The sequence below is a fragment of the Anopheles bellator genome, chromosome 1 (assembly GCF_943735745.2).
Source record: "Anopheles bellator chromosome 1, idAnoBellAS_SP24_06.2, whole genome shotgun sequence".
Taxonomy (NCBI): domain Eukaryota; kingdom Metazoa; phylum Arthropoda; class Insecta; order Diptera; family Culicidae; genus Anopheles; species Anopheles bellator.
In genome coordinates this window covers 19479509-19502588 of record NC_071285.1, presented here as the reverse complement: position 1 = coordinate 19502588, position 23080 = coordinate 19479509, and the positions used below count along the sequence as shown (strand labels likewise).

The window sequence follows — 23080 nt, the reverse complement described above, 5'->3', positions numbered from 1 at the left end:
GGCACTAATCGCCCGACAAACTGGTTCTTGATCAGTGACCGCTGCGATCTGGCGATCATTTATGTCGATCGGGCGAACCCGATTGGTTTCCTGTTGGTATAAATCATCATTTTAACGACGCGATTATCTCACCTGCTTTGAACCCTTCCGGCCAAATACCCGGCGGGTCTTCATCATATTCTTGGTTTGTTTTGATTTTTTCCCCGGGTGCCAACCCGCACCGACCGGGGTCGTCCAATCACTCCAGATCGCTTCAAATTAAAAACGATTTTAACGGCTGTCCAAATGTTGCCGTATGGCAACTGGGCGCCCGAGGCCACCGGTCGCCGAGATTCGAGGCGGGCAGCATCGATAAATCTTCACGATTTGAGGACGAACCGAACTCCTAATCAACCCCTCAGGCCCCCACTCGGGGTGATCTCTATATTTGAAAGAAACTCATCAAACCCCACCGGCCACGCCGGGACGGTCGTGAAAATAAAATCAGCATTAATCGATGAATTAATCATAACCACTCCGGTGTTCGATCGCACAGTACAACGAATCGTAATTCGACGCACGGTGGTCACTATCGGGTATGGGGTGATCCTCGAAAAATCTTAAAAAGGAACTAAAACGACTCGTCGTTAAACGCCAGGAATCCATCCGCGCCTCGGGATCGCCAGCTTCAATTTATGATTACTCTCCCTCGAAACAGCACAGCTAGTAAAGCTCGAAGATTTATCATCAAATTACCATCACAAATGGCCACCAGCCAACGGACAGGTTTAACTGTCATCCCGAATCTCGGAGCAACTTTTTTTTTTCTAATGGGATTCCAAGATCGCCCCGAAGCCTCGTCGGACAACTCTATCTCGATCGATAAACCCTTTTTGGGGTGCTGACCACAAATCTGGCATTCTGGCCCGGGCAGCTCCCAAATCACCATCAGGACCCTGGGTTTTTACTACAGGTCCAGGTCCAAGTCCGACACCCTCAATGGTCCGTGCCGATGGTGGGCGAATGTGTGAGCGGGTCCCAAATGCAATGCTTCAACTAGGAAGCCCTCACCGCAACCTGCCTAGTCCTCGGACACCGGCGAATCGCCAACATCGCCCGCGAAAGGTGCATCTCCTCCATTGGGAGGTTCCATTGTTTTCCAAACGAGCAGCAAAATACCGTTGCCAGGAACGCCTTCCTAGACGTCCGGCCAGATCTTGTCCGGTCCGCAGTCCGCAGAATCGCCTCCTATGGAGTGGCGCAAGGGGCCGCGGCGATATCCTCGGTTTATGGTAATTGAGTTATGTTTGATATCGAGGATAGATTAGGCGGCGGCGAATGGGTCGGCGCGGTACAAATTGCGACCCGCCACGGTACAGTGCAGACTTGGGGCCGGGGCCGGGGTCCAAACCGCAGACACAGTCCGAGTGCAGGATCCCTGGGCCAACACAATGCACATTCCCAAGGTTTCGCCTTTCCCACATAGGCGCAGTCACTGCGGAGACTGCAGAGGTCGCAATCACAATTCACACGCGGCGAAAGCAGATGATAAGTGAGTGGATGATGCATCCCCACGTGCACAACACCTGATCGTATCTCGATGGCCCCAGCTCGGAACGGCTTTGGAAAGTGGCCCCGAATGCGCGGCGCGGTGGACGGGATGGACGCGCTAGGAGCCTGGCGGACATTCCTCGCAGCCCGCGAAGCCTTTCAATTAAATCCCCGGCTCATCTCCGGAACCGGATGTGCCTCGGCCTGGGCCGGGTGCTTCCGTTTCGCCGTCCTAAAGATCACCTGCGATCCACTTGCGGCCAAGCAGAAATCGGTCCTGACGGGACGAAAAGCGCGTGCCGTCGCCGCCGCCGTGCTCAAATATTGACCGAAATCCCGGGACCAGACCAGGCTAGCCGGCCGGCCATTTCCGTGATGGCAATCGGCGGGCCGTGGGCCGTACCAAGCCGTGCATGCCAAGTACCGATACAAAGACGGTAATGAACGAAGCCCGTCCCGTCGTCTAACCTTTAGCGCAGTGATTTGGTCCCGATTAGAGGTCCCACCCCGTTGCTGGCGTTCCCTTCCCGCTTGCATCGGCATCCGGCGGGGGCGGCCCGACCCAACTCAGGGCCGGGTCCGATCAGTGGCCCTCAGCGCCAGCGCCACAGTTTGGAGTAAAAAGCAGAGCGATAGCCCAATTGTGATGCATTGTTTCGTTCTCCACCTAGGCCCGGGGACCGGGGGCCCGGTGTGCCCGATGGGTGCACCATCGATGCACCGGCCCACCACACCGTGCACCAGACAATTGGCCTGCAGAGCGATGATCTATAATTTATGAGCTATTTACCCTGGCTGGGCTGGGGCCGGGCTGGGGGCCGATGCGCACACGAGCGCAGCGAATTTGGCTTCGAAAATCGGCCGGCGATCGATCGGTTGGTGATCGGGCAGAGAAAGCGGTTCGCGGCCATGGAGGCCATGGGAAAATAATGAATAGCGTCGATTATGTCAACGGTAATCGGTTCGGCTGTGATCGGCCGATGATTTGTTTAGCACTTCATGCGCCCTGACTGCGTCCATGAAACCACAGGACTCTATGACGACGACAACGACGACGACGACGGGCGTTCCGGCATTTCAGGACCGGGACCTTTCTCCCGAGTCCGTGCGCTACCGGCTTCGACGTTTGAGACATTATGAAACTATATTAGGGCGATCGAGAGTTTAGCGAACAATTGGTCCCAATTCAAACTCGCTATTTGTGTTCATTTAATGTTCTGATTGGTTTCAAAATCGATTCTAGGATATCGAGAGGTAAATCTATTTGATGGATCGTTTCATATTGTTGCCGTATCTTGTTTGTTGAGGATCAATTAGCTGAAACAAATTCAAGACACAAGTAGTTAATTCGGATATTTCTAATTAAATTAATAACACATTTAACAATCACTTTGAAAGTTTGGATACGTCGTCATCGTTGGGTCGATACGTTCAATCTTATTCATCCGACTCATTCAATTTTCTTTCATATTTCTATACGATATCAGTATATTAATCTTTGTACTTCTGAAGAAAATATCAGACACAATAGATAAGACCCCAGTAGACAACACCTATCCTAAAGAAGTACATTAAGAGGTGTTTGCACAGTGATCTTGAGAACTTAAATTGTAATTTGACTCGCTGGTCGCTGGTCCTCAGTTTTTCGGCTGCTACTGGGTGCCCTTTTCGTGTGGTAATTCGTGACTATTCTACAGGGAGTGATTTATTTACTAGTTCAAAAAGGAATTTAAAAAAACAAGAAAAATTAAAAATTGAATCAAATATTTAATCTACCATAAAGTTTGTACTTTGCCATTATGCGTTAAAAGCAATATCCTCGGGATTCATAGCAACAGTCGATTCGAATGAGATAATTTTCGAAAATGACATTGTCGAATCCTCACTTTTGTAGTAAGTTATAATAATTTTAACAAGTTGTTGGCAGACACTAAACTAAAAGTTTGACACTTGAGTTGATAGATAAATCTGAAAACGGTATACTACGAAATGTGCAACTACGACTTTATATGCTGAAAAAGAACATAGATCAAAAAAGAACATTGTCAGTTATAGCCCTTACATAGGATGGGACAAACGGTACGAAGACCATATTGTGATAGATACGAACCTACCTTTTCTTTATTACTCGAACGGAGCGACCCTGCATTGAGCTCTGCAGGATGATGATCTACGGACGAGCCACTTCGAACCGACTTGACCGATTTAATGATGAGTTAATGAGTCATTCTTTGGGCATTTCCTCTTCAGGAATGTGGAACGTTTGAGTCATCGCACAGTCTCGACGAATCGGATGAGTCATCAAACGTTATTTATTGCGATCATCACCATACAGTTAAAGGCAGCCTACATTCGGAGAAGATCACTGGATTCAACCACCACGAAATGGTAGTTCAAAACCAATTGTTCTACCACAATCGAATGGTTCTGTAGCGATCTTCCGAACAGATCATGTCACTTGCTTTCCTAGCAGAAGTCACCAAAATTCCCCGGACTTACTTTACATTTCATTTACAGACCGAGACACGTTACAGCAATATGGGCCAGCATAATGAAACCATAGCTCGCGGCCTTAATTAAAGCATGTGGACTAATGTGGAACGATATTTGCCCAAAACAACCCACGATCAGTTAAGTCCATCCATCTCACCGCTCGCCGCTCTCCGTTGATAGCAACCCTCATTTCCCGAGCCGTGGACTGATTTATGATGTCCGTGAAAAGTAATTCGGAGCGCACCAGCGATCGGGTCGGGTCTCGTCGTTGGTGACGTCAAGACCGCAGGGGCCAATATTTTCCCATGCTCGGGCTGCTTCGAGTGGATGTGGAGGCTTCATGAGCTCACGGGTTGACCCCATCAATCGCCACAGCTCCCTTTAATCTAGTTTCAGTGAGTGGAAGTGCAGGGCTTCTCCCCACAGGCACCCGCGGTGGCGTCAGCACTCGCGGTGGCGTTAAGGATTCTAATTCTCGACTCTCCCAGCGCGCGCCCGCCTCGACCTGCGCCTTGCGCATACAATGCATCTTCCTTGGGACGCCCGGGTCCCGGAGACGAAGAGGGGTGCCCTCCACAAAATGGGCGAAATGTTTGCACACATTATTCCAATCCCGGCCCCGGCCGACTCCTTCGAGCTTCGAGCCCGATGTGCATGTGGATAAATATTTATGAAGCTCTGACGTTACTACTTTGCTGCCATGAGTCAATATGCCTGTCGTGGGACCCTTTGGCCGCAGCCCGTGTGGCCACTCCGGAGCAGCCCCCCGCTGCCCCAACAGGCCCCACCCGGAAAAGGGTGTTTATAAATATGGGCACCCACCAAGTTCGAGGTCATTTTAATAGTGACCTTTGCAGCATGTGAGTGTCAGCCGTTCCTCTCTCTCTCTCTCTCTCTCTCTGTCTGTCTCTGCCTTCCTTCTCGGCTTCCCCAATACAACAATGCCCGGGGGGGTGGTGGTGCCGACCAGAACACGGTTAAGCCGAACCTGAATAATGCCGACAGCGAGACCGTGACGACGACGACGAGTTGCGTCGAAAAACGCACAGTCGACCACCAGAGAGACCTCTCCTTGGTAAATGGTGGTGACTACCCTTTAACACCTTGCATTCGTAAATGACCGAGAAGATGGTCGTCGCGTCCCCCGGGCCGGTAATTCCGTGTCTCTCTTCCCGTCGATGGCACGCGATAAGCCGTCCAGCAGCGCGCGCGATCGGGGAAATCTGATCCCGAGAGGAGGCCACACACTCGCGGCGCGCGTGTGTCCCCGTTCGCGGATGATAACAGGGAAGAGAGCTAGTTAAGAAGGTGGGTGGGTGTGCGATACTGGAATGCTGCGGCTGATAGGAAATTAAATTACCCACGATTACCACCACCTCTCGGGTCTTCTCCGCAGACACGAAGTGTGACCAACAACGAGAGAAGAAAGCGGATTGAAGATTTTCCCTGCTGAACAGGTTGCTGAAGAGGCCGACGACGGAACGGGTCTCGAACCGGTGACCGGCCAAGTTGACAGACACCAGCGCTGCCCATTAAACCAACACTTTTTTTTGTAGTTTTGACCATCGATTCCCCATTGGTCCCAGGCTGAAGTGCCAGACCAGTGCCAGATTACCCTCGCGTAGCGGTATGATAAGGTTAATTATACAGTTACAATTACTCAAATCGATTACCGGGAACCGGTGCCGGCGCAGTACAGACGATCGAACCAGAAACACTCGGCTCGGCGCACAGTTCAGAAGGTCACCGCGCTATCGGATCCATCGCTTGTCAGAAGCTGCGAAAATGCCGGTTGCCGGTTCAACGCATTCTTCAGCCACCGGCCCCGGGGGCATCTGGGCTCCGGTCGACACGCAACGTATGCTGCCCGCACTCGGGCGCCCAGCTGGCCCCCGAAGGCTCCCGCTGGTATTGATATATCCCGCTGCCGCTGAACTTACGCAGTAGCCCCGCGGACCGGACCGGACCGGGGACCGGACAAAAGCTAATACCCATATAATGACAAGGGCTTAATTTTATTAGCATCGATCATCCGCGCGAGCGGTGCGCGCATCTGGACGCAGGACTGCGCCCGCTGCCCGGCCAAGGAATTGGAATTGTTTCGGGATGCAGGTTAGGTTCGCTCCATCGGGCGCATATGTAATATGGGGCCGGTGCACCGTGCGCATGCCAACATAAAACCCGCAACACCCGGGAAAGCATTCCGAAACTGATGAATGATTTATTGAGCCCGGCCAATACGGGGGCCTCCGGCGGCCCTCAGGAGCTACCTATTGCCGCATTGCTCCCAGCTCCGAGACGGACCACGGCCAACAGCGTGCCTGAAATATTTCTGTCGACAATCGTATCTCGGTGCGCGAGACGGGCTTTCGCGAGATTTCGCTCACCGGACGATGCAGGCAGGCTGCAGCCGGAGCGCATGACCGAATCGAGTGCACATGCTTGTGCTGGCCGCCAGCAGGCACCCGGCCCACCGGGAGGCCCGAGAACGGCGAAATCTGGGGCCGTCGGCCCGGGTTTGATGGATAACTTTCGCTACGATATTAATCTTCGCTGCCAGAGGGCGCACAGATTAGCGCAGTGGACTCGCGGCCCGCAAAGGGACATAATTAATAGGCTTAATTCTGGCGGATCATAGTGCACGACGGCGTGTCACTTTTCGAACCGTGGCGATGGCGGCGGCAGATGCTGCCGTATGCCCAGGACATGGAGGGATGAGTGAATGGGGGCCAGCAACCAGCACGCTGGGCCGGCCCAGAATGTCGATCTATCTTGCGGATCGGTAGCTCCGTCAATCCGCAAATATCCCACGGAGCAAATGTATTTCATGGGGGCCGCTCACGACCGGCCAGCCCAGCGTGACCCAGAGCGAGGTCGCAACCAGCGCCGGTCGAGACTGCAGAATTCTTCTCCGCCAGCAGCAGCAGCAGCAGCAGCCGAGGTTGATTGCATTATTAGAGTACGCGCTGCAGTTTCTTCTTCTCCGCTAGAACTTGTCCCGGTTTTTTTGCCCGGCCCGAGGGCATTGTATCGACGAGGGCTAAGCCCTGACGGGTTGGATCCGTGGGTGCCCCCGCCCCCCCGGACACGTTCGGTTGGTCGAGCTGGAACGGTGAATGATTGGCATATCGATCAATATGAGGCGCTTTACTGCGCTTTAATGAGCCCATCCCGAAGGCGCAGAGCCATGGCCATTTGGGCACGGGTGCAACATTGCAGCAAAGGTGGCGCATGCGGACCGCGGAGTTTAGTGTCGCGTTTTGGCAGACAACTAACTCTCGGGGTTGAACTCTTGGTTTACAAATGGGTTCCCCGCGGGGGGGGGCCATTGCATAATCTTTGACCGGCAAATGATTGATCGATTCGAGTATTCAGTTAAGCCACTCTCGGTAGAGTTAGTTTTAATGCTACATTCGATATTTTAATAATAAAAGCTATCCCTTGGGAGAGGGGGGTTTAGAATCCGAAAAATTCAAACTCCGAATCTGAAACACTTAAGAGAGACATTCGTTCTTTTCTTTCGATGAAGCGAGCTAAATTACGGATTCTGAAGGCATGGCTTGAAGGCGTACAAAAGTCACTAAATTTATTAGAAAAACTTTTAAAACTAAAACCGGATCGTACGAACACCACCGAGTATATGGAATGAAAACCCTAGAAAAGAAACGGCCGACCTGTGATGGTTCTCAGCAGCGAGCGGTCAGGGATACCGGTCGTGTTTAATCTTATTGCCAACCGGGGCCGCCGATGGAGCCAGCGTAAACACTTCGTAGTCCATAATGGAGAAATTGTAATCTCCGAACAAATGGCCGAACACGGCGTTAGGCCCATCGTACGAGTGAGGAAAGTTGGAGTACGATTCCATCGTCACGTTGCAGTTGCTAGCGATGAGTAGATCCGCTCCAGCGCCAAAGATCGGCCCACAGCTGAAATTGGGTAAAAGAACAAAACCTGTACCTGATCTGGGATGACCAATTTGGCACAAACGGGAACCGCACTTACTCGGGATGATAGCAAATGGCGTACGGTTTCTTGACGATGTCGAACTTCGTCGGCGGTTCATTGCCGTAGTTGAGCGCAAACAGGAATGCTTTCTCCGAGTGTAAGTAGCCACCCTTCCGGTTGGTTTTGGCGAACGCTACATCCGTAAATCCGCCACTGATGGCCCCAGCGGCACTCTGTAGGGAAGGTAGTTTCGCATGTTAGCCACAGCCCAGCGTCACCCGATTCCTTTAGATGCTCACCGAAGCTATGATGAAGAGGGGAGCCACACCGTCACAGTGGCGGTGGAACGCGGACGCCGCAAATCCGTGTGTCGAGGCTCGGTACACCATCCGCCAGGTTTGCTTGGCGGCCCCGCCGTACCACCCGTTCAGGGTGCCTTGGAAGTGAATTTTGTCATTCTTCAGAATGGCCGACCCGTGGAAAAGGTTCAGCATCAGTCGCGGTTGCAGCCGCTTGTCGTTCTCCGTCAGCGGACCGGCCGGGGCCGGAACGGCTGTGGCAGCGGCCGTTGGCAGCTTGTTTGAGTGAAGCGCCGCCCGACGATATCTCTCAAGCGACAGCTCGATCGGAACGGCTCCCGTTGGTTCCACCTCCTCGGCGAACACCTGGCTGTCGATGAGAAACAGACGCACGTGCGAAATGACCGGGGCCAGGTACAGGCAGACGCGCTGCCTCTCCTCCTCCGACCAGTGGGCGGTCGGTTGAGTTACGCCGGCTTGGTTTTTGGCCCACGCCAGAACACACCGCCAAACGTCCTCCTCTTCCAATCCGAGCTGCGGAAGTGGGGATTTTATGTGGCCGTAAAACGAAGGCACTTCATTCTCCAGCTTAGACTTACATTGTCGTACGAGATAACCTGAATGAGGCCTTCCTTCGTGAGGTTCAGGAAAGCGTTCGTTTTGACGCACTCGGACGCGTTCTCCGCAATGTAGGTGATGCATTTCTCAAGAAACGGCGCGGCGCACTTGGCCCCTGAAATGGGTGCAAAAACATGATCAAATGGCATAACCCAAACGAGTCTTAAAACCCGTCACGTTCAACACGACACGCTGGGAGCAGTTTTCGTGGATTCTTTCCTCGATCCGCTTTATTTGTACGAAATTTATTACATTTCACGTTCAACTTCACAACTGGAGTTCGTTCAAGTTTCAATCTGTTTAAACCTAAAATGAATGCAAAACGAGCAGGAAGGAATTGGCCGTTCCGATGCACTAATTCTGCACGTTCTGGATGAGGGTAATGTTGTCGCCCTTGAGCATGATGCGCCCAAGCTGACGCCGGTTCTGTTTCTTCATGTTGTACTCTTCCGCCTCGTCCAGCACCAGGTTCATGTACTCGTCGAAGCCAACTAAAAGGTGGCCAAAAACGTTAATACATGTGGCCGCAACCCGCAGCGGAAGGTTATGGATCGCCCGAAGGCCAAGCCGGCGCCTTACCGATGTGTCCTTCTATTCGCAGGTGCGTGTTCTCGTACAGCCACACTTGGACGCGCGAGCGGTTCTGGAGGTATCGGAAAATCAGGTTGATGGGTTGCACCATCACCTTCTGAACTTTTGACCCCTTGAACGACATCCTCAAGCCGGTTGTAGACGGTTCAAATCGCAGAAATGAGGCAAACAACTACCGTTTTTTCGCGAAACCGATGCCGGAGAAAAACACGCCGAAACACAAACAAGCGCAAACGGAATGACAGACCAGAATCGAACCAGTGCTGCCATCGTCGCTTCTAACCTAGACCGTCCTTCGGGAACGAACCGAACTTATGAAGCTTGTGAAAAGTTGTTGTCTTGGATAAATATTTTGTATAATCTGCGTAAGGTTTGTGTCCTGGATACCAAAGACCGAATAATCGAAAATTACAAAAGAATACGAAAAATGATAAACTTTTTTCAACGTTCAAAGATTTTTAACCAAATGAAGAAGCAACTACGAGCGAGAGAATTGTGGGAAGAGCAAAAAAAAATACGAGAACTTGAAGAAACAGAGTGCGTTACGAACCCACAAATCAATTGTACAAAGTGTCACCGAAACAACTGCATACTTAAGACCTGCTGCCGTGACAAGGTTGATCAGTAACCAGCCAAAGATCTTCTCGCGGTGGGCCCAGCATTTCAAAGAACTGCTCAACGACCAGTTTACTGAACAGCCAGAAGCTCCATTGGTGGTCAAATTTGCTTCTTCCATCGACCATTCAAGAGCCAAGACTTTCTTCATATTCGGAGGATTCGTCCCCCGAATAGTAAGAAAGCACCAATGGGATTGCAACCGAGTTCTTAAAAAATGGAGGTGAGAGTATAGAGCACGAGATTCATCAAATCATAGCTGCGGTATGGGATAGCGAATCGATGCCTTGTGACTGGAACCTTTGGCCGGTTGTTTGGGTTTCGATTTAGGAATTGGCCGGATGGCCGACCGAGGCCGCTCGGCAGTTGTAGCCAGATAAGGAAAGGTAAAACGAAACGTGGTCACTGAAAAAAAAACACGAAAAATATTAGAAAAAATTAATATTCTTGTTTCACTTTAAACGAATTTAGACGCGTCTGCGACTTCAAAATACTTACCACTTACCGGAGGCTTTCTCCTGAATTTCCATCACGGCAGTTAGGAATGTGCACGCGTTGGCAACCGACATCGTTTTTCCGACGTGATCCTCGCAGGCGATCTTCAGCTCCTCAACGCCCATATCCTGCGCCAGAATCATCATTTCAAACACCTTTGAATCCTGCAGCATAATCTGCGAATAGCCCGGGAGGAAATTAGAACCTACTCCGAATGGGTCAACTGGAAGCGTGGTTACCTTGGCGGTGTAGACATACAGAATAAACTGCCGGAAGATGTCCGGTTCGATGTGCGGCAGTCGGATGGCGATCGGAGCCGAGGTAGACACGGTGCACCCAGGAATGCGACAAATTTCGCCCCGCTTTGTGTTCTGAAATGATTTGCACCTACGGAGAAGACAACGGAACGACGGTTAGTGAATTCCGAGTCCTTTCTGGCAAACCTCGGGGTGATCTTACCGGGCCATCAGGATAATTCGATGGGCGTAGACGCGCTCCTCGGACGGGCCGAGCACGAAAACGATATCGGCCGTATCGTGATCTTCCGAAAGTTTTTTGAAATCCTCCAGGAGCTGGGGCACCTTGTCACATATCACTGCGGACTGCGCGCGGCTTCCCATCGTCTCGGAGTCGCTATGGTAGCTGATTTCGTATTTCATTCAAACTCCGTTTCACGACAAACAAAACAAACCAGCACGCCAAAACAAACCAGAACGAATCCTTTTGACAGCTGTCATTCGAGCTTTCCCTTTTTAGCTTTTTCGACGCTTTCACTAACACACTCGCACTGGCCGTTCGAAAACAAAAATACGAAAAATTAGCTGACCGTTTGCCCAAATTTATTTATTAAATTTATCTTTATTTTTTGTTCATTATTAATTAAAGATATCACCGTTTGCGGTATGCAATGTCGAGGTTTTGGAGAGACTCGTTCATTTTCGGTGATCAGCATAACGATCGATCGCCATAATTATCATCAAGGAAAAGTCGTCTGAGAGGAAAAACGCTAATTTTACAGTCAAAGAACTACGTTCGATTCGTTTTCGACCAAACAAACAAACCGATGACAAATTTATTCAGTTACATTTTAAGATGCACGATTAATTTATGTTAAATTTAACCCTTCCAATTAACCCATCTGTTGCGAGGCAAATTTTATGTAAAAGTTTTCACCTAAATATAGCAAAAAGTTGATAGCAATTAATAGCAAGTTTGAATGTTTATTTAATCTGCATTACTAAAATTTACTGAAGATCATACATTTTGCTTAATGGCAGTTACACATTTTGTATCAGGCTGCAGATTGAATTCCTTCCCCATTTCGTTACGATGGAGGTTACCTCGTGTTTCCTTTGTTTTTTGTGTAACAAAGCATTTCTTATAAAATTTACTGATCTTCCTAGTACTATAGCGAAATCCCAGTAATCACCGAAAGTGTACCGCATTAAAGTGAGTAATAAATAATTGTTCAATAATTACTTGACTCTTTCACCGTGTAATACATTTGAGGTTACAGTTGAGAGCGTATGTTGAAGTCACTTTCTGCATCATTTTCCAATTCTCTTATTCGTTAAAGCATACTCATGTGGGCTATATTTCGTTCAGTCTCTATAATTTCGTTGATATTTCAATGTATTTTCTATATCGAATATTGTCTTCAAAACAGCCACTACATTTACACCTCAACATCGTGTGGAAGTCTGAGTCGGCTCGACTTAATAGTTTATATTCCAGTATTTTTAGTATGTTGTTGAAACTCACCAACCATCGCCAATTCTAAACAATTAACAAGCCCGAAAAGAATCTAGAAAATGAGGAAAGTACCTCCGAACAATCGACACAACATTTTAAATGGTAAGTGACCTAGAAGGTAGGAAGTTACCGCCAGTTACTCCCCTGAATTGAAATCATGAAAAACTTATGTTCTGATGTAATGGCGTACCATTCCGACGGACAGCGTCCATCGCCAACCAATCCAGCCAACGCTCCTCGCTATAAGTTTCGGTCCCAAACGCGCATACAAATTAGCATACAAATGCGGCAAAGCGTAGTAAATTTTACGGACGACTAAGCCAAACCGAGTCATAACGAGTTCCTCCATCGGTGGTTGATTCGCAGAATTATTAAGCAGAACTTTTCTCACGTGCCAATCGGGAGCAAACGTGAATGTGGGGAGTCGTCCACAATTCGGCGTGACCCGACCTCGACCGACCGGCCGGCCGGACCGTCCAATCATGCAGATGACAGATTCCCAAAGTTTCACGAAACGTGATTGTCCTTGAATGGGGTTTGTCGAAGTTGGAATAGAAATGGGCTGCTACGGAGACGGGGGTTATAAAGTTAAAATACCATTTACTACCGACGCACGTGGGCTGCCGGGTGTATTCAATTGAAATTGAAATATTCAAGCGACAATTAAGGTACCTGGAGTGGTCTCATTAATAAAGTTTTGCGTTTGAATGAAACGAAAAGCGTACGCTTAGAACTCCATGAATAATGCTTGACACACGAGATACTCTGTTTAAACGTTTCTTGTAGAGTGGAATTAATTTTATTTTAAAGCTCATGACCCTCAATTAAGAACACACACCTTCAGGGCCTTCAGGACAAACATCTTTTTCTATACAGAAAATCAGTGACTTAGCACGTGGAAATGGCGCTCTGATTCAGCGCCCGAAAAGGATCCAATCAGTCAGCACTCGAGAGAAAATTAAACCTTCCCCGGGTCCTGGACGGGCTACAAAAATATCATTTTCACGTCGAGGGCTTTCGGTGCGAGTGTTTACGGTGCGAAAGACATCCACCCCCAGGAACCGTATCGGATATGAAGGACCGCCCACATTGATTGGTATCAATTCTTTGCATCAACAAACCAGACACACAGCCAGACCAACCCTTCGCCACCAAGAAAAGATGGAAAAGATTCAGATTCACGGACACGAGAGTAGCGGAACGATAAAAGCAAGCAATATCGCACCGATTGATGGCCACCCGCCATTGTTTGGCCGGGAAGAGTAGGGTGTATAAATTAATTTTCCGTTCTCAATAACTGTTGATTTTGGCAACGATAGTGCGTGCCGATGACGCTGATTCCCGATGAAGATGAAGGGCCGCCCGGGTTTTGTCACCGTGGCGAGCGATTCCACTGGAAGCAGCAACACAAACAGACATTTGGATTCCACTTCGCCGTCTTGTCAAAATTATTTCTATTTTAGTTTTACAACTTACCCACTTTTCAGTGGTCTACTTCGCCAGAAATTCGGGAACGCTTCAGAGCGATCGGCTGAAAGGCTCCTCTGTGGCAAGTGTTGTGTTGGGGAAAGAAAGTAAATGGAATGCCTGCTCCAGCCAGCCAGGGAACCGACCCAGCGGAAGCACGTGAGCGACGAGTGTTTGCCAAAAGTAAACACTCGGTCGGCGGATGATTTATTTCTCAACTGCTATTTTCACAGCACTTATCACGCCATTCTGTTTGCACGAAACGCCCGTTGGCGTGCATATTTTCTTCGCCGTTCCGTTAAATCGCAGCTCAACGCCCCGCGCACGCCGCGGACGAGACGTCCTTGTCGCATCGCCTCTTATCTCCACGGCAGCACCGGGCGTTGACTAGTTTATGGCCCAAAAATACGTTAGGGTGCAGAGAACCACACACACCTACACACGCTCAGAGAGCTGCACTTTTCGAGGAGTGCATCGGGAACGGAAAGGATATTGAGTTCGTGTAGGTGTTGAGGAAAAATTAAAATCCATTTGAATGCGTAATCCTTTCCGAATGGGGCGAGAATTCGATAACTTTTTGCCTCTAGCCAAAGCTAGGAATCGCTGGGTCGGGAGAATTAATTGAAAATTCATTTTATGTAAAATACATTTTCAACCACTCAACTCAACTACAACTTGCTGGAGGGTATTCCGTGCTTAAAGGGTCCACCACGACAAAAGGATGTCCTCGCTGATGTCGCTGTTCGTAGGGGAGAAGGATGGAACGTAAACATCCGCATCGGTAGTGCATTTCACTTTACTTTATCAAAGATGATGGAACATTCCAAAGAAAACACGGATAAGGACGATAATTTAGTTTCGCTGCAAGTTGGCAAAGGGCAAAAGAGTGTTTGTCTGTTAAAGGAAACCATTTTCATTCCGTTCGTTCCTGCCACCCATAGAACCATGAAGTTGCTGCTATACGTTGGACATTCGGAACGTTCCTTTTTTCCATCATTGGTCAAACATCCCCTAAATCTAGCCCGTGCCAATTGATGGATCGATTATTGAACACTCTCAGTTCTTGTTATGCTTTCATTTTGCCATAATCTTAGTCTTCCAGCATTTTAAATTTTGGAGCACTGTTATTGCAGCTGTAAGTAATTGTCAAAATGAAAATGTTGGACGAAGTCTACATCCATTCTGTTGGTCGAACCTTTTTTCCTACACTTAGTCTGCATTGTCACGCTCTGTGTGAATTTAAAGGAGAAGAAACGGAAATTTTTCCACACTTTCAATCAAATAAGATCGTTCAGTGTACAGCAAGGCAAACACCTTTGGGAAGAAACTTCTGATCTGACTGAACTGAATTGTGTAATGATTGAGTGAAAAAACTCAAACTCGTTTTATACGAATGAAGAGAGATGTCTTTCAATGAAACGAGAGACTATTCGTGGTCAAAAAGAATTTCGGGTCGGGAGTAGTCGGGAACATGAAACTTTTTAAAAGATGACGCATTTCAAAGTTATTGAAAGAAAGAGAAATAGAGAAAAGAGAGTCGGTTTAGCCAAATGTACTTAATCAACTCATTTCATTGTTTGTAAATTATGTTTTGCCTTTTCAGTTGGATTTAAATGACTCACAACTGCTTTTCTATTTCGAAAATGGTGTTTCAGAATTTAGCTTCTTATGAACCGTTTTTTCTTGACCGCATTTCATTTAATTTATCTGATTGATGTAAAGTTATCGATTAAGTTAAGGAACTATACTTACATTAAAAAATTATCATTCAAATGTCTTGCAAAATCTCTGTCAAAATGTCTACCGCAGAGATACTTAAACAACTGTTTTATTGAAAGTTAGTGTTTCTGGCTTGTTTATTCCACCTTCATTACGATTTTATTTGTTTTTAAAGCTTATCTTAACTTTATTTACCACTTACGGGTGTTTTAAATGCGCTCTCCCATTGCAACGGCACACACAAAAACAGAAAGCGATATAAATTAATGTAACTGCAACTGTTACTGTACTATTTCTTCTTCCATCTCTACCGACAGTGTCTATGGGTGGGTGTTAATTTTTCCTTCTGACCGTTGTCTGCGCTGTTGCCTCAAATCCTTCCCCGCGATTCACGCGATAGCGATCGCGTCCTGCTCGCGCTTCTCAAACAATATTTGCCCCTTTGCCAATCATTCGTCGTTAGCGTATCGTCACGCGTCGTTGACAAATGGTCAACAATCAATTTGGGGGGACCTACCTACCGCCGTTACGAAATCGAACACCGTTTTCGAAACTTGTGTCCGCTTTCGCAAGCGCAGACGGATTTGTGCACCACGCCTTCCATATAGTCCCGATCAAGCGTCGGGCGGGCGGAGAGTGATGTAAGACATTTTTGGCTTCATTCCTTAGCTGGCTAATGGCTTAGTCCTTACAGTGTACCGAGTGTGACTTAACGCCTAGCAACTCTACTATCTGGTGGGTCACCGCCTATGGTTGATACTGGGGCGCGCCTCTACCTTCCATCCGGCTTGATGGCGTTTGCGTTCGACCGGAATCCGTACACGGTCCGCTGCAGCCGGAGGTTGGTGATGTTGAACAGCTTCAGCCGGATGTAGAAACTTTTGGGACTAAAATCCAGCACCACCTCGTGGAAGTACGTGAGCACCTAAAAGTATGGAAACGTTGCATTAGCATCGAGAAGATAATTATTAACGACATTAACAGTTTTGTCAGCGCTCCAAAGGATTGACTCCAAGGATTTAAATAAAAACGAGAGCAAACGCCGTTACGAAAACGTATGCTGCGCTTTGCTGGCCGAACGATCAGCTCTGCGCTCTGTTGCAACGATTTGATTGCCATTCTTTTGCTGTGATGTTTTAATTAAAAACGCAGTGTGTTTCTTGGCCACGTTTGAATGGCATTAGGTAAGCATTTTTTTTTGTTGGCCACTTCTCACACGCACACACAAAGTATAGTTCATCCACTTTTATGATCGCATTCTGCACGACCGATCGTAAATTTGATCTAATTAAGCCAGAGCCCACAGCTTGCTTCACTGACCAGCGGCCAGCAGTTGGCCAGACGCCTTCGCGAACGGCCGGTTTCAATTAAGAACCCGGTCCAAGATGACTGCGTACGTATGAATGGGTGGGTTGAAAACTTCCCGACGTAATAGAGATGACAAAGTCACCTTGTAGCTCTGCAGACACTTTTTCCAGCGATGCTCCCATCCAAATAGAAGTAGTCGGAAAAATGATTCTTGTTTTCATCATAAAAATTGTTCTCGAAGGCGATTGCTTCTTCAGTTGACGAAAATCTTTCTAATCTTTCTTTGGTCTCGAGCATGTTTGACATGTTTTTAAGCTCTGCTATGTCTCTGATTTTAATTCTGTTGTTACAGTTTTCGGACGTCCCGATCGATCATCTTTCATGTTTTACGATCGCGTTTAATTTTGGCTATCTAAAATTTCACAGCTGTAAATAATGGTACAGTGTCTCCATACGCAGAATTCTACTCCAATTAGTCCATTTGATACCAAACACTGACATCAACTCACAGTAACTGTCAGATGATTGACAACCAAAATTCACTAACTTCTATTTACTGGTGTTGTTGCCATCCACAAGCTAAGAGATCGGAAACCTATCGATCCACCCTCGTATAAAATGTGTGTCCCTCCTGCGCCGCCACTGCTGACCCCGGCAGGGCGCTAAGGTCACTGTGCGCAATCGCAACCGCACAGGCGGCTACTACTGACTACTACTGGTGGTCCACTCAAGATACACATTCCAACCAACTTAGTGACGGCCCAACGTACTCCCAAACACGCGGCGGCGGTCTTTCTTGTCGGGAGGTCGCAATGCGCAAAAGATCGGCTTCGCTTTTCAATCAACCTTTCGCTTCGGCCGGGCGGGCGAGCGAATTGCGTGCGTCACCCGGCGTTGCCACACCGCTTGAGCCTGAGGGCCACCATCTGGCCATCCGGGCTACGCACAACAATCCGCGGAGTTACATGACTTCACCGTATGCGGAGTTCCCGCGCGCACAAAACAACAAACAACGCGCGAAGGATCCCATCAAGCGGCGGCGACGGATGAAGCACCGACACGTGCCAAGTGAGCTCACGTAAGAAATCGTCGGGCCACAATGGGCTGCTGGGGGTCTCGAGACTGTGTCATTGTGATGTCTGGCCGGGACACCGGGATCGACTAGGCCATCTCCCGGTCGCCATCTTCGAGGGCACGCCATTAATTTCACTTTTTTATCACCCCGTCATTAGCGGCGTGTTTACCTTAGAAGAGTTGAATTGTGTAAACGTAATACTTTCACCATCGGCCGCGCTGAACTTCTCCACCACGGTGACGTTTTGGGGCTCCACGAACGGGCCGACCGATTTGTGCAGCACCTTCAGGACTTCGTCTCCTGTGAGCCGGGAGCCAATCCACCCGGGATCCGGCAGCAGCAGCAGCAGCAGAGAAGTAGAAACAGAGAGGAAGATTTTGGATTTCATTAGCCTGCTGGGCGGGCTCCGGTCCACGGCAGCAGCTTCCTCGTCGGCCACGCCGTTACGTCACCGACCCCACCCAGAGTGAGGTGAGGTTGGAAACGGAAATGGAAGAAAAAAACGCACCCTCTTTGCGGCTTCCGAGCCCGTGGCCAATCCAAAAGCCTTCCTCGTCGTAATCGATTTCATAATCACTGAAGTCGGTCCTCGCCACCTGGAGGCTGGCTAACGAGGCACACAGCACGCCAACCACCAGCACCAGCAGCTTATCGTGCATGGCTTGATTTTTTGTGTTTTCCTTTTTTCTCCGGTTTGCGGTCAGGTAATAGCACTGTGGAAACACTGCACGCACTTCACGCGGGATCACTGAAACGCACGCGGCACGAGATGCTAACGGTGGCACTTGCGGTGAGCGACTGTCGATCCCGCGTCCGGTTATCGCTCACGGCCCGTCTTCACGCACCTTCCACGGTGGCCACGCAGCGGTGGTGGCGGTGGTAGTCACTTGTGCGCGGCGATCGGCAAATTCCAGCCAACAGTCAGGTTCGTCGCTTCGCCCAAGTCTTTTGTACGGCGTAGATGTCTCTCGCGACCGCCACGCTGAAGACTCGCCGATCGTTCGCGCTAACGCACTCAATCAAAGGCACAAACACCTGCACATGTGTCACGCCGCGTTTTCGGGCGTTGGAGATGGTAATCGAGGCACCTGGCGGTTGTGTCACCTTGCCAGACCCGCCGACATTGAGGATCGATACCGCTGAAATGTATTCAAACGTTCCATTAACGAATTCCTCGGAGTGCGGAAGTGTTCTTCACACACACCGCAAGTTCTTGAGTGATGGCCCCCACAGCTCCTCCGCTTCGCCGGTCGCTTCCCTAATCACGCCACGTTGTCTCGTAAACAACCTCGCGTGGGGCGCAGGCGAGACACCTGGCCCTGTCTGCCATTTAGTCGCGGAGTAGCAATGTGCAAAGGTCACCGCCGAGGACCCGAGGAGGTGCATCTCTGAGTGCAACAGGCGACCTACCGGCTGCCTTCACTTAATCGACTCTCGAAGAGATTGTTCCTCGGTTTGATCACTTCGGAGTGCAGCGTGTGTCTAGGAACGTTTCGCAGTAACGACCTAGCGGAGGGCCCACCACACAGGTGGTGACGCTATTTTTGACGCTCCACACGGTTCCAGTTTTAGCTCACTGCTTTCCCATGGCCACTGGGAGTGGCCGCCCGCCGGGTGGAGTGATAAACTTGAAACGATACAAAGCGCCCCTCGGCCGGCGAGAGAGAAAGGGCTGGAACAGGTTTCCCGCGAAATTCACTTTCGATTCGATGGCGGAACTGGAAGCTGCTTACGTGGGGAGCCCCCCGGATTATGTCGTCTCCCGGGGTGTGTGGGGTGGAAATCGTTACATACTACTGTGGCCAAACAATTTATGGAACTATCGCTTATAACTCAAATGATCTTTGCTGTTCATCACCTTCCAAATTATCCCTACTCTATGCCTTTCATCTATGGCTACAATATTGTTATATTCAAAAACTAATATTGAAAAACTATTCCAATTCAAATATTCAAAATAGGCTCTAATATTCAAAAACTGTATAAAGAGTTCTTTTTAGGAATAACCCAGAACTGTTGAACTCAGAACTGTCTCTCCACAAATTCGGTCTTCTTTGAAGCAAAGCATAGGGCAAACGACACACAACACTCAAATAGTATCCTTGGTTGTCTTGGGTTATGTTTTGTCCACCGTAGTATGTCTGAAAACAGAACGGATCGCTTCCGACCTTAGTGTGGCCCGTTCCAGCAATTAATCCCCACGGCAACAGACTCGTTAACGGAAAATGCACAATTTTCTTACGCAATTTTAGCAACAAAACCAAAGTTTGCGGAACGAACGACACTCACTGACGGGCACTAAAAGTCACCACCACGGAACCACTGAGCCAATGAGCGACCGATTACTCGCGGCTTGTTCCGGTCAATTTGCATACGTCGCGCGTCCGGAATGGCTCAGCTCGCTGATCGTGACTGGATCGGCGCTGCGTGCAGCGCCAAGCAAGGTTGAACTGATCGCGCGCCCGATCGAACTAGGAGCCGTGTTTACTCATTTGAAGGCGACCGCAAACTGAAAGCCGCGCCGGCGTGTCCGTTCATCGTGGTCGCTACTCAAAGTCGCCAGCAACGGGGAGTGAAAACATGTGCTCCCGTCCCAGCGAGAAGAGTTACGGCAGACCAACGTTTGGGGAACTGGCCACCCAGTCTATCGGTACATCCAGAAACAGATTTAGCAGCAGATGTTATTATTATTTAACACTAAGTGAAATGCGGTTCTTCTTGGGCCAGACATAAGCCCCGTTGCAGTGATCGCATCGCCAGGCCCTCGAGAGGCTCTCCATACTCGACCATCGCCCATCGCGCAGGGGCAGCTGGAATTTCGAAACAACAAAACCAAAACATTGAACGTGCCCCGATGCACGCGTGTTCCTTGGCCACAGCGGCCAAGTTGACCATAACCGCAAGCGACCGTAAGCGGCCGGACAGCTTCCAAGATATTTACCTCATACCCCCTGATTCGTATCTTTCGTCGCTTATTTTCGTCACTCGCTGATACCGGTTTTGCGCAATGCGTCGAGCCAACGGCATCACAACTACCTTTATGTGGCTTATTTTTGTGGCACTACCGACCCATGGCACACATATGGTTTGTGATCTTGCGCGACACAGCCACGGAAACTATGATAATGATTTTGACAAAGCCGTGCCCATACCTAGGGAACTGCCATGAATGAATCGCCACGGGCGAAAGTTTGCCCATGTTCAGCCGAGAAAGGCGAAAGGAAACAAGTTTTTAGTTACTAATCAACGACCGCCGATCAATCAGCACCGAGGAGCATTCCAGCGGCACGAAAAAGGTGTCACCTACCGTCGGCTTATGCTTCGGATTACTCGACTTCCCGCCGCTACGACGCTCATAAATGCTATGGGCCCCTTTTTGCGGAGCCGCCAAACGCATTGTGCACCATTTTCGGGCGGCGGATTGTGTGTGTTATTACTCTGGGCCCGAAATGTAAAACATCGATCAGGAGCAAACGGGTTTTCTGGCGCACACAAGCGCTTAATGGGATGCCATTGTAATTTGTACATTCCACAACACAGTCGATACAATCAAATGAGCAATATTTTGTAGCGCTCGCGGATGTCACAATCGAAAGGTTACGAGGTTAAGGTTTATTTGGACAGTTTTATTTCGTCAATTGTTGTAGCAGAATTGCACCAGACTTCGTAGAGTTTTATCAAAACTCTGATAAAACTAGGGTTAAATTAGGTAACAGGGCGTAGCGGGGAGTTTGATGCATTGTGTGCTCGGCCAAACGGGTCCAGGGGTTTCCCAAACAAATTTCGTTATAGCCCCTGAGTGGAGTGCATTCGATTCAATTACCGGTTTGTTCGACAGGATGAACTTCTCCTGAAATAATGCAATTATCTTCCTGAAAATTGATTTATTTGCCATTATGAGCGCAACCGGTTTGGCTGTATGTTGGTACTCGTTGTATGCAGCCTAAAATATTAAACTTAAACAGCTCAATCAGGAAAGTTACCGTAACAACATCAAAACCATTTCCTGTTGTCCGGATGAGCGACACATCAAAAGTATTCGTATACTAATTAAAGCATAATTTACGAGAAAAAAATAAAGTACCAATATCAATCGATAGTGGACGTTTCCACCGAGACAGGTTTTGGAACCTCAGGTAAGCACAAGAAAGAAACATATTCATTTGAAACGACAAGTTTCGAATAAAAGCCTGACCGCGTTTGCGCGTGAAACGCCAGCGATCTGAGTGCAAACCGTTGTTTTTCTGCGTTCAATCGTTGGAAATTTTAATTAGATTTCTCAGTTTACTGTTTACTTAGGTCCGTTACGATTTTTCATAACGATTTGCAAGCGAAGTTTAAGTTTGCCTTGGCATTTCCGATATATCGCCTAAATGTATGCATTATTGTTACACTAGAAGTCTTTTCACGATTGCATTATTTCTCGGTAGATGGCTCTTTTCGCAATAAAAAAAATCAGTTACAAATTTATTTGAATTTAAATAATAATTTCGAATGAAATAAAATTAAAAATTACTATGCTATACTTATATTAAATTATATAAACTCTATAGAAAATAGCATTAGCAAAATGCGGTTGGATAAGTTTTATTTTTATTCAGCATTTTCCGCTATTTAACTCTACTTCTCTCCATAGAATCTGTTTCTTGTTCAGATTTTCAATATGCTGATAACGCATCGCTTGGCGTTGTTCCTTTGATTCTACAGTTGAAGCAGTCATTGTATTCAAAACTGTGCCAAACTCGCTCTTTTGAAATTGTAAATGACTGAGGAAAATAAAACGAAACCCGTATGATTTCTATGAGCATTGCATAAGCATCGATAATCGCAAATTTGTAAAACGGTCAAACCGAAGCTGCTTCACTACTGAAACGAATGAAAAGATTTACGAACCAATGAGTGTTGATTTGACCTAACGTTTGGTATACTAATTCAATAAAAATGAGGAAAAGAAAGTATGAAGTACAGTCTTCACCAATTATTCGATTCATGTTAACCCCCAGTGAAGGTTCAGAATCTAAAACCAATTTGTTGAAGTATTTTGTACAATTAAAAAATATGATTACAACGTGTTTACAGCAATTAAATGTTAATAGACTGCTGATTTAAGCTGCTGAAAGGGAGTTGATTTGTTTGATTTGATTACCAACTATTTGTTGGTATTGATCGGCCT

General features: G+C 48.2%; 3 protein-coding genes across 3 annotated transcripts; all 3 read right to left on the bottom strand.

Moving 5' to 3' along the window:
* Positions 1–7594: 7594 nt before the first annotated feature.
* LOC131209771 (uncharacterized) lies at positions 7595–11238 on the bottom strand. Its single transcript, XM_058202910.1, has 8 exons — positions 11046–11238; positions 10826–10973; positions 10597–10762; positions 8867–9000; positions 8535–8801; positions 8268–8489; positions 8026–8201; positions 7595–7949 (listed from the first exon to the last, which is right to left on the bottom strand). The coding sequence occupies exons 1-8, from the start codon at positions 11204–11206 to the stop codon at positions 7724–7726; spliced, it is 1500 nt and encodes a 499-aa protein (XP_058058893.1). The 5' UTR covers positions 11207–11238; the 3' UTR covers positions 7595–7723.
* Positions 9094–9723, bottom strand: LOC131209781 (probable small nuclear ribonucleoprotein E). The gene is made up of 2 exons (XM_058202922.1): positions 9465–9723; positions 9094–9376 (listed from the first exon to the last, which is right to left on the bottom strand). Exons 1-2 carry the CDS (start codon positions 9598–9600, stop codon positions 9240–9242), a joined length of 273 nt encoding a protein of 90 aa, XP_058058905.1. The 5' UTR covers positions 9601–9723; the 3' UTR covers positions 9094–9239.
* Positions 11239–15747: 4509 nt separating the features above from the next.
* On the bottom strand, positions 15748–18974 carry LOC131216730 (uncharacterized). Its single transcript, XM_058211289.1, has 3 exons — positions 18416–18974; positions 18077–18207; positions 15748–16449 (listed from the first exon to the last, which is right to left on the bottom strand). Exons 1-3 carry the CDS (start codon positions 18564–18566, stop codon positions 16297–16299), a joined length of 435 nt encoding a protein of 144 aa, XP_058067272.1. The 5' UTR covers positions 18567–18974; the 3' UTR covers positions 15748–16296.
* Positions 18975–23080: the final 4106 nt, after the last annotated feature.

Coding starts and splice junctions, on each gene's coding strand:
- LOC131209781 (XM_058202922.1), bottom strand. CDS start 9,600: ATGTCGTTCAAGGGGTCAAAAGTTCAGAAGGTGATGGTGCAACCCATC. Junction 9,377..9,464: donor GCGAATAGAAGGACACATCG/GTAAGGCGCCGG, acceptor GCCACCTTTTAG/TTGGCTTCGACGAGTACATG.
- LOC131209771 (XM_058202910.1), bottom strand. CDS start 11,206: ATGGGAAGCCGCGCGCAGTCCGCAGTGATATGTGACAAGGTGCCCCAG. Junction 9,001..10,596: donor AATTCAGGAGAAAGCCTCCG/GTAAGTGGTAAG, acceptor CACCCATTTCAG/GGGCCAAGTGCGCCGCGCCG. Junction 8,802..8,866: donor AGGTTATCTCGTACGACAAT/GTAAGTCTAAGC, acceptor CCACTTCCGCAG/CTCGGATTGGAAGAGGAGGA.
- LOC131216730 (XM_058211289.1), bottom strand. CDS start 18,566: ATGCACGATAAGCTGCTGGTGCTGGTGGTTGGCGTGCTGTGTGCCTCG. Junction 18,208..18,415: donor GCTCGGAAGCCGCAAAGAGG/GTGCGTTTTTTT, acceptor CCCGGCTCACAG/GAGACGAAGTCCTGAAGGTG. Junction 16,450..18,076: donor CACAATTCAACTCTTCTAAG/GTAAACACGCCG, acceptor CCATACTTTTAG/GTGCTCACGTACTTCCACGA.